We start from the raw sequence: 10997 nt of genomic DNA, 5'->3' as shown, positions 1-10997 counted from the left end.
TCACAAATAAATATTTTAGAGGTGTGAATGAATTTGAGTTTATCGTTGGTTTGTATTTTTTTTAGTTCTGAATTATGAAATTTATAACCATAAAAATATGACCGTTGTAATGTAGCTGTTGGTATATGACCGTTGTAATATAACCGTACAGTCGTTGAAATATAACCGTTTGAATTTGAAAATAATATTAAAATACTGTTTTTGAAATATAGCTAACCATTATAACTAACATCATTAGATATTTTGTTGGAGAGATATTTTGAAAACCGCGTTTCAGAGGAGACGGGTGAGCCCTTGAGTCCTGATTGTGAACTTGACTAAATCTGTCCTACATCCTGCAAATATACTTGGATTCTAAGCTTTTCCTTACGATGAGGACACAAATGCTTATTGGTCCGTAATCAGAGATATAGGGCATGTTTGGCTACTAGCATATAAACTAGTTATGGGTTATAAGCTCGTGATAACTTATTGACGAGTGTTTGCCGACTCAACTTATAAATTGAATTCACAACTTTTAAGCTGATAAGTGGAAAGTTGGCAGTAACGTACTTTTTTTCACTTAGTTTCCAACAGCGTGTAGACACAAGAGTGATGTGCTCATCATCTCAACGATGCAAAATTTTAAATGACTCTGATTCTTGTAGTACTGTAAGATGTGCTGCTCTAAATTTATCATTTTTGCAGACTCATATCATCTGAATTTTACATCATGATGCTTTTTCCAAGGATTTCTGCCTGCTATACGCTCACTCGAGTACCTGAACATCACTGAGTATCAAACTAAGCTCTAGTTTACTCAAATGTCATTCACTCTTCTACTCCAATTTATATAGCAACATGAATGCAAATACGAAGGCAGGCAAGAGTGTTATAAATCTTAACATCTTTTTTTGACGTCTGCAGCTGTCATTGATCTTGACACCTTTTTTAGCATTTTTTTTCATAGACACTTTAAAATTATGTTTTAAAAAAGCATATAGTAAAATTATATTTATTAACAAAATAAAAAAACTACTTTTCAAGTACGATCATTTTACACTTTTTTAAAACTCAAATTATGATAAAAAAGACGGCAACCCACATGACTATAAATGAGTCAAGTCGAATACTATTAGATTCGACTAAATAATTCAGGCACGAGTTTTAATTCAATTTGATTTCTCTACTTGACTAGTTCAAAACTCGACTAGATAGAAATTCCTTATTTTCGAGTTAAATTTGAAATCTTTACTTAACTTTACTAAATATCGAGAAAAACTCGAATGTACCTTATGCCGGAGTAATAAGTTTGGCTCTAGTTCAACTCCTTCGCTTAAATATGTAAAATAATTAAAAATGTTAAATATTTATATAATAATATATAAAAAAACATATATAAAATAGATAATAAGTAATAACTAATAATAACACAAGTTCAATTAGGCCGGCAAACATCACAAACCGAGTAATATAAATCGAAAGTTTAAATTCAAGCTCAAGCTCTGCTCAATAAATAATTTAGACAATCCAAATATTTTACGAGCCGAATTCGAATAACTCGTTTTACTTCTTTTTTTTTTGATAAATTATGAATTATAGACTTACAAATGAGTATCTGTTCTCATAAATTCTCGGGGTGAGTAAGGATCGAACCCAGTACCTGAGACGACAGAGTATAAACTCTTAAACTTTCCTTTGGAACCTCTGATGAGTCGATGACCAACCGTAAACAATAAACAAATTATTCTCCCACCCAAATGAATTTTCCCTTGCCGCTCAAGTAAAAATTGCACTATATAAACAGTAAATCCCCATTGGTCCATTTATTATTCCCACACCATAAAAACAAATGCCACTATAAAAACCCCTCTTTAACTAACTTTTTCTCAGTTTGCTCCGTCACTGTAAATCTACATTTAGTAACTTCTCAAAACCCTAATTAAACTCCGATGAGCACTCTCTCCGCCGCCGCCGCCGCCGGCGAGGATAAAAAACCGATCAAGCTCCCGATTTCCGGCAAGCGCAACATCCTCATTACCAGCGCCTTGCCGTACGTCAATAACGTCCCTCATCTCGGCAATATCATCGGATGTAATCTCCCTATTCTCTCTCTCTCTCGATAAATTAATAATCTCGATAAATTAGTTAAATTATTACTGTGAAAATATTGCTCGAGAAATTATAAAATTTTTACTGTGTACATATTGTTGTGGTTTTGTATCGGATAAAGTAATAATCTCGATTAATTAATAAAAAATTTCGGCCTCGACTCGAGGCTGTTAGTTTGTATCGGTTAGTATATAATTATAAATTGTTTTTTTTATGTATGATTGCAAATGTACCTATAGGTCTGTTGAGATTTAGTTTAGCTGAAATGAAGTTATTTGATGTGTTTATATGAATGCTATGTGGATATTGTTCTGGTTTTGTATCGGATAAAGTAATAATCTCGATGAATTGATAATATTGACGGTCTTGAGGCTATTAATTTGTAATAGTTAGTGTATATTGTTGTTTTATATGTATGATTGCAGTTATACCTGTATAGGTCTGTTGAGATTTAGTTTAGCTGAAATGACGTGATTTGATGTGTTTTTATATGAATGGATATATGGAAATTGTTGTTTGTCTGTGAGTGATTGTAATATTGTTGTTTGTCTGTGTGTGATTGTACTTGTATAGGCGTGTTGAGTGCGGATGTGTTTGCTCGATACTGTCGTCTTCGAGGATACAATGCGATATATGTGTGTGGAACCGATGAGTACGGGACGGCTACTGAGACCAAGGCGCTGGAGGAGAATTGCACGCCTAAAGAGATTTGTGACAAGTATGTTTCTTATATTAGATATGAGTTGTGCCTTTTGTTTTAATTTTGTTTGAGTATTGCGTTTACATTGACTGGACCGAACTGTGTATTGTATTGTTGTTATTTAAAAATTTTGTATCGAGTTTCTAGAGACTGGAATTTGAAAAAATACTTGTGAAATACAATGCTTTTCAGGTGACTTTTGCTGCATTTAGTGATTTTTGATGTGTATATATGTTTCCGAGGATAATACATGATGGGATTTATGAATATAAAATGTTTGAAGTAATGGATTTTGTTAAACGTTTCTTTGTCAATAGATTTCTAAGGTAATTTATATTGTCTTTAACTACTTATTTCGTGATTGATGTGTACGGAGTGACATCTAATTTTTTATGATAATACAACCTACTATATAACGTATGTTATGCATATAAGGTACAAGAAAGTATAAGCAATTCTTCGGCCTTCTTACATTTCATAGACATACTACGACTTGATTATTAAAAGGCTGTGGACTGGGTTGTTGAATGCCTGTGGTTCTTTGTTTAGTTGGATTCCAATTTAAGTTTGCGCTCTACTTCAGTATGCATACTTTGGATGCTTTTGTACTTTTAAAAGAAGTTCACTTACAATAAAAAAAATTGGATTGTTCTACTTTGTAGATATCATGCTATTCATAAGGAGGTGTATAAATGGTTTGACATAAATTTTGATGAATTTGGACGCACTTCAACCCCACAACAGACTGAAGTTTGCCAAGCCATTTTCACTAAACTGATGGAGAACAATTGGCTTTCAGAAAACACAATGCAGCAGGTTTGAGCTTATTTGGTTATAATTTTACTTGATTCATGTATGGGTTATCATGGGCTCCAGTTCACAAAATATTTCGTATTTGCTATATTATAGTGGTTGAAGATGAGCTGTTGTATTTATCTAACTTAAAAATATTTCTCTCTTTATGCAGCTTTATTGTGATACATGCAAAAGATTTTTGGCTGATCGACTGGTGGAAGGCTCCTGTCCGACGCAAGGCTGTAACTACGATTCTGCACGAGGAGATCAATGTGAAAAGTGTGGCAAACTTTTAAACCCTACAGAACTAATAGACCCAAAATGCAAGGTTAATTCATGCTATTAATTATGTTCATTATTATTCTATCAACTGTTAAAGGGTTTTATGGAGTAGTGTCATTAAAGGAACCCCAAACTTTTGCATTTTTAATGGACAAAAGTTCTGGTTGATTGGTCACTACTTTGAAGTCCTATAACTAAAAAGCGCACTTTATCCCCCTTGTAAGACAATAATATTTACAGTCAAGAGGCTGAACATGGGTCATCTCCATCTCAATTTTGTATGCACTTCATATGATTGGATGGTACTTTTTGTGCAGGTTTGTCAGAACACACCACGTATCCGTGATACAGATCACTTGTTTCTTGAACTTCCCTTACTAAAGGATAAACTAGTTGAGTACATCAACAATATGTCAGTGGCTGGAGGGTGGAGTCAAAATGCTATCCAAGCAACAAATGCATGGCTTAAAGAAGGTCTACGACAACGGTGTATTACCAGGGATTTGAAGTGGGGGGTTCCTGTTCCACATGAGAAATATAAGGACAAGGTTGGATATGATATTTGTTTGTAATGATATTATTACTTGGTTTTACTGTATGTTAGGATGTTTTTTTTGTAACTACTCAAATACCAAAGCATACCAAGAATCTCTTATAAATCTGTCTCATATTATATATTCTCTATTGATTTTATAATGATCAGGTATTCTATGTCTGGTTTGATGCTCCAATCGGATATGTTTCTATCACTTCATGTTACACGGACGAGTGGGAGAAGTGGTGGAAGAACCCTGAAAATGTGGAATTGTATCAATTTATGGGCAAGGATAATGTACCTTTTCATACGGTATGTTAATTTATTTTTCTTGTTTTTATCCTTTTTTAATCAAATGGATCATATACCCTTATATACTATAACAAGAATGATAATATTTCTGGTTGTTGAATGCTATATTCTTCTGCGAGTGAAGTATGTGTATTTTTTTTTGCTTTTACCTAAGTAGCTTTGATTGTTCTATTACAACTTCATTATCCCCTGTCAGTTTCATTATATAATTCTGAACTACCAAACTCAGTTCAATTATCAAGAGTTCGCCTTATTATAACCTTAGTTACTTGCTGCCATATGTGAGAACTTTTGTGTACCTCTTAATTGCTAGTATTTGTGAAATTGTAAAATTAGTCTGCAGTTTGAGTTTGCAAATGTGCTGGGACATTTATTTGTGTCCTCTTCCTATTATGACTTGATTCTCTGGTGAGTTGTATTGTGCGAATGAGTAGTCTGAAGTCTCTAAACTGCCAAGTACAAATTGACCAAGTGATTCTTGGTCTTAACCAGTGCCACCTTCACGACTATCCTGTATATCTGTAATTCGAATTTTCGAAATGGCAACATCCTGACATTTTAAGTTTAAAGTATCTGTTACCTAAAAAAAAAGGTTTAAAGCTTCTCTTAGTACCGACTCGTATGGAATTTCTGTGTTATTTACTGATGTGAAGGAGTTATATTAAAATAAAAATCTGTGATCTGGTACCTGATTGATATTAGTAATATTTAAGATGATGCATGTATTTGGTGATGCCAACTGCCAAGAACATTAAAAGAAGGGACAAGAATATACAATAAATTAAGAGCATGTAAGTAGTCCATTTAGCTAGATATGTACACTGTACATGTACTCAGACGAAATTTCACAAGTCTGAAAACTGGTCCATCTATAGTGGTGAGACATTGTATGCCTACATTTTGTCCGGTCTGATATTAATGGGAAACAATGCATTGATTAATTTGTGATGTCCTTCAGGTGGTAGAACTTAGTCCATGAATATAAAGTTGTAAACAATAGTTTTGGTTATTAGGTTTGTTGTGCAGGTTGATACATGCATTGTTATTCTTCTTATCAAGCCGGGTCTTTCAACTTGCTATGTGTTTATTCCTCTTTGTAGGACTACTTCACGAGTCATTTGTAGATTTTTAACCTCACTAAGAAAAACTCGTTCAATCAATGGCCTTCTAACTATTTTGAATTGCTCATAATAAATAATATGCTGCTTGTTGGCGTTGATATCTTCAGGTTATGTTTCCATCCACACTTCTTGGAACAGATCAAAATTGGACCCTGATGAAAACAATCAGTGTTACTGAATACTTGAACTATGAAGCAGGTTAGTAGATAATTACCACATGCTGTCTGCTTATAGTTGACAGGATATGGTTGATCAATAAAGCTGTTGGTATACTTGTAGAAATTTACACTGCAATTGTTTTGACACTTCTATAAGCTTAATGTTTATATGATGGCATTTGCAGGGAAGTTCTCTAAGAGTAAGGGTATAGGAGTTTTTGGAAATGATGCAAAAGATACTAACATTCCTGTAGAAGTGTGGAGATATTACTTGCTAACTAATAGGCCAGAGGTGGGCTCTGGCCAACTAGCTGATTTTTGTGTTATAATATAGATATTCACTGAATTTGTCGTTCTTACTGGTGCATTGACAATAGATATCAGACACATTGTTTACATGGGCGGACTTGCAAGCAAAGTTAAATGGTGAATTGTTAAATAATCTTGGAAATTTCGTCAATCGTGTGTTGAGCTTTATTGCCAAAGATCAAGGTTAGCCATCTACTTTATCTCAGCGAAAATTGTGATACAGGAACTTTTAAGCCATAGGACTGTTACAGCAGGCCAAGCCTTGTATCATTTTCTACAGTACAAATGTTAAAACCATTTTAGAAAAACTGAAAACAAGAAATGCGAAGTCTCTTAAATTTACTTTCACAGGTCTATTACATTCACAAACAAAGTTTCGGTGCTTGATTCATATGATAATTAGTCCTGTTAAGCTCCATTTTTGGATATACAAAAAAATAGAGTATGTAAACCGATATTTGAGAAACAAAACCTATTTAAACAAAGTGTTCTAAAGATTTCAGAATTGTTTCCTTAATTTGTATGTCGGAATAGATGATTATTATACTTCATGACTTTTGCGAATACAATACCTAGATAATCTTAGTAACTATACTGATTTTTGCTAGATAATGATCTTTCTATCATCCAAATGATTCCTCAGTAACGTTGTATCTTTCATAAATAATTGTATTGACAGCTTCAGGATATGGCTCCATCATCCCTGATGCACCAGGAGCTGAATCACACCTCCTTACAAAAAATTTGGGTGATAAAGTTGGTAACTGTGTGGAGCAGTATATAGAAGCCATGGAGAAGGTTGTACTATGTCTTATGTTTGTACTGCTGCTTCACCTTGTAGATCGTTCTTTGCTCGTGTGGGACTTAAACTATACGTCTATTCTATTTTAGGTCAAGCTAAAGCAGGGCCTGAAGCTTGCAATGAGCATTTCTGGCGAGGGAAATGCATATCTTCAAGTAAGGACTGAAACTTAAACTAGAGGGCACTATGTTTTCTATTTTCATCATAATTGAACAATAGCATATCATTTCTTAACCAGTGGGACTGTCATAATATTTGGTATGAAATCAGCCATACGGCTGCCCTTTAGTAGATGCTGAAGATTCTGCTATATGTAAATCCTTTACAGGAAAGTCAATTCTGGAAGCTTTACAAGGAAGACAAGGCTTCCTGTTCTATAGTTTTGAGAACTGCAGCAGGACTGGTCTATCTGCTTGCTTGCCTGTTAGAACCTTTTATGCCATCTTTCTCTGTTGAGGTATATTAGGTGATGTTAGGTTTTTTTATAAAGTATTAGTGTATTACAGTTTGTCCATGATGTAACAATACTTATCTTACTGCCAGGTACTAAAACAGTTGAACATGCCTCCTGAAATACAAGTTTCACTTACTGATGAAAATGGAGATATTGACAGGTCTAAAAGACCATGGGAGTTCTTACCTGCTGGTCACAAGATTGGGACTCCTTCACCATTATTTAAGGAGCTGGTACGTGATTTTTTGTGTTTTTTTTAGTTTATTGTTGTTATTATTTTGTATTTTTTCCTTAGATTCTCATGCCTGGGATTTTGGAAAGACATTTGGTTGATATTTTTATTATTTGGCCGGGTTAATAAATCTGCAGTCAGACAAGGATGTGGAGTTTTTTAGGCAAAAGTTTGCTGGGAGCCAGGCTGATAGAATTGTGAAGGCAGAAGCTGAAGCAAAGCAACTTACTGAACAACTAAAAAAGGCGAAAGTATCAGGTTACAATTTAAAAGATGAATTTGACTTGATGAGTCTTGTAAATGTAGATGCACTATTTATTTAATTTATGTTTTATTTTTATCTTCAAAAACCTTTAAAAGGATTGCTTGCCTGTAATTGCTTCATTATGCATTATGTGGTACGTGTATTATCGCCACTGCAATATTCCACCTAAACTTCTGTTAGTATTGCACCAACACCCACCCACATAAATACACATTATGATAACTCTTTTTACTCTATTTTAACAGATGGTAATGTAAAAAAAGAACGTACAAAAAAATCTGCTTCTGAAAGTAAGCCCAAGCCCGCAGCTGAACAAGAAATCTCCATAAGTAGACTTGATATCCGTGTTGGTCTCATCACAAAGGTTCAGAAGCATCCTGATGCTGATTCTTTATATGTGGAGGAAATAGATGTGGGTGAGGGTCAACCTCGAACAGTTGTGAGCGGGCTTGTTAAATATATTCCTCTTGAAGAAATGCAGGTTTCGTCTCTAACCTTCCCTGATCCTGCACATCTGATTTTTGTACATCCACACCCAAACCCACATACAGACATGCATGTATTATATAGATATTACTCAATTAGTGGACTATGGGATTTGATGATAGAATCTTATTTGAGATGGCCGTTTTTTCCCCAGAACCGTAAGGTCTGTGTTCTTTGCAATTTGAAGCCTGCAACCATGAGGGGTATCAAGTCGCATGCTATGGTTCTTGCTGTGTCAAATGAGGATCACACCAAGGTAATTCTCTGTAATATTTATTAACTGTACGATGCTAACAATTAAGAACATATGGCTATTCCTCCTATCTATGATTTACCCAGAAAATCTCCCCCTTGCACATTGCAAATATATGTATTTTTGCACAAGGAGTCCTTTTATGCATCATTAATGTAGCCTATATTAATAGATTTTACATTTTTTACACCACTTCACTAACTGGAAAGTCTGTCATTAGCAGTAAATCTGGGAGAATTGGATCCTTAAATAGAAATTCGAGAATTGTAGAAAGAATTTCAAATTTCCGTTATTTTTTTTGTTCTTTATCTTTACGACAACTTCCTACAACAAATTTATGTTTCACTTCATTTCTGCTGTATGGTTTGTGAGGTGCTTACTATCGTATTATTATGTTACTTATATTGTGTTCGGTTCTGGAGCCCAAGGGGATCCCTGTATTACTCGAATTAAAAACGATGTTATGATTCTGGCTTGCAGGTTGAATTAGTTGATCCACCACAATCTGCACCTGTTGGGGAAAGATTGACATTTTCTGGCTTTGAAGGCAACCCTGATGATGTTCTTAACCCTAAGAAAAAAGTCTGGGAAACCATTCAGCCCGATTTACACACTAACAAGGAATTGATAGCCTGCTACAAAGATTTGCCTTTCACTACATCAGTCGGAGTTTGCAAGGTCTCTTCAATTTCTGATGGATCAATACGATAAATACGTCTACAGGAAAGCTGGATCTTCTTGGCTCGAATTTCTTAACAAAGTTCAGATTTTCTGATCGGGGTTCCTCTATACCTTATTGTTGCCGACATCATTCTTCAGATGATTTGTCATCTGTTAATTGTGCTATACAAGATATGCAGTTAACTCTCAACTTCCATACTAGGCTTGAATTATAGAAGTATGTTATACTTTGTGCTTGTGAAATGTTCAATAGGACTAATGTCAGTTTCTCGACTTCATAAATCATTATCATTTTGTTGTACTTTTCGATTTTTTGTGAGAAGCTACTGCTTTATATAATTTTGCAAGTCTATTAATATTTGTTCATCAGCAGGATGCGATACCTGGGTTTTGCGAGGACTAGCCATGAAATAAAATAAAAAACCTCATCCCTGTATAAAACAATACTAGTTGGCTAATGACTGTACTCAAAAAACTGTATACATTACTCCTAAAAGATAGTCCTACTCCCAACTCGTAATGAAATTTCATCTTTTTTTTCATTAAATACAAAATATAAAATCAAAGCAGTATTTCGTGCACAGTAGTAATAGTAGTATAATATTATAATCGTATCCCAAAGTTTTTATTCAACTTAAGCTCTACGAAAATAACATTGCGTTGTAGAATAAAATGTCGCCCAATAAATAAAATTGAGAGTAAAGTGTATTTTGTATATATGTGACAGATCACTTATAATGTTATATTTTAAAAACTTCCGCCTAAAGTACTTATATTTTAAAACTTTTTGCAACGTATGTATGATCAACATCAGTACATGTCTAACCAGGGCAAGTATATCGTCTTTTGCATTTTGTTCTTTAGTGTTTATTGATTATATGTGAGATGCTTGCTTTTTATGTAATGACGCCGGCAGCTAACGGAACTGCAAAAAGCTAAGGTGGTGGGACATTAAATAATGGTCAGAATCTACAATGTTTACAACTTTTTTCAGCACATTCTTTAAAACTCCTTCCTAACATATTTACCGTACCAACGAATTTTAACAACATATATATATATAATAATCACAAGTCAAATCGAGAATGTCGTAGTTGTTAACCACGTTATCTGCACTTCTGTGTGGGTTGGGAGCTCAATTATAAAATTAAGATGGTTGATTACTGGTAAAAGTGAAGACGACACAACAATATTATCCGAGTGTATATAGATTCATTAATAATAGAAAATGTCTGAATTACTCTCATCAAAATTAATGATATTAAAAAGATTTCACGGAAATAGACATGTTGCAAAAAATTTAAAGTCCAGATATATAGAGGGGAAGTTTTTAAAATACAATATTTTAAATGATCTGATACATATATAATATATGGGAGCTGTTCCCCAGTCATCATTGAATGAGATACAGCTGTCACAATATTTTATTGCGGGAGTATTCACCTGCCGTAATGAAATATTGCGGAAGCTTGCAATGAAACATTACGGATGGTGTATCCCAACCAAGTTGGTTGGGGATAT

General features: G+C 34.2%; 1 protein-coding gene across 1 annotated transcript; it reads left to right on the top strand.

Annotated features, from left to right (window-relative positions):
• Positions 1-1815: 1815 nt before the first annotated feature.
• LOC141677568 (putative methionine--tRNA ligase) lies at positions 1816-9785 on the top strand. Its single transcript, XM_074483563.1, has 17 exons — positions 1816-2073; positions 2665-2809; positions 3454-3607; positions 3759-3914; positions 4186-4416; positions 4572-4715; positions 5944-6034; positions 6180-6286; positions 6372-6486; positions 6983-7101; positions 7195-7260; positions 7434-7562; positions 7649-7792; positions 7929-8049; positions 8302-8537; positions 8697-8798; positions 9276-9785. The coding sequence occupies exons 1-17, from the start codon at positions 1932-1934 to the stop codon at positions 9504-9506; spliced, it is 2433 nt and encodes an 810-aa protein (XP_074339664.1). The 5' UTR covers positions 1816-1931; the 3' UTR covers positions 9507-9785.
• Positions 9786-10997: the final 1212 nt, after the last annotated feature.

The sequence above is a fragment of the Apium graveolens genome, chromosome 8, assembly GCF_009905375.1.
Source record: "Apium graveolens cultivar Ventura chromosome 8, ASM990537v1, whole genome shotgun sequence".
Taxonomy (NCBI): domain Eukaryota; kingdom Viridiplantae; phylum Streptophyta; class Magnoliopsida; order Apiales; family Apiaceae; genus Apium; species Apium graveolens.
This window is presented reverse-complemented; position numbering and strand designations above follow the sequence as displayed.

Coding starts and splice junctions, on each gene's coding strand:
- LOC141677568 (XM_074483563.1), top strand. CDS start 1,932: ATGAGCACTCTCTCCGCCGCCGCCGCCGCCGGCGAGGATAAAAAACCG. Junction 6,487..6,982: donor CTTTATTGCCAAAGATCAAG/GTTAGCCATCTA, acceptor TTGTATTGACAG/CTTCAGGATATGGCTCCATC. Junction 7,563..7,648: donor TGCCATCTTTCTCTGTTGAG/GTATATTAGGTG, acceptor TCTTACTGCCAG/GTACTAAAACAGTTGAACAT.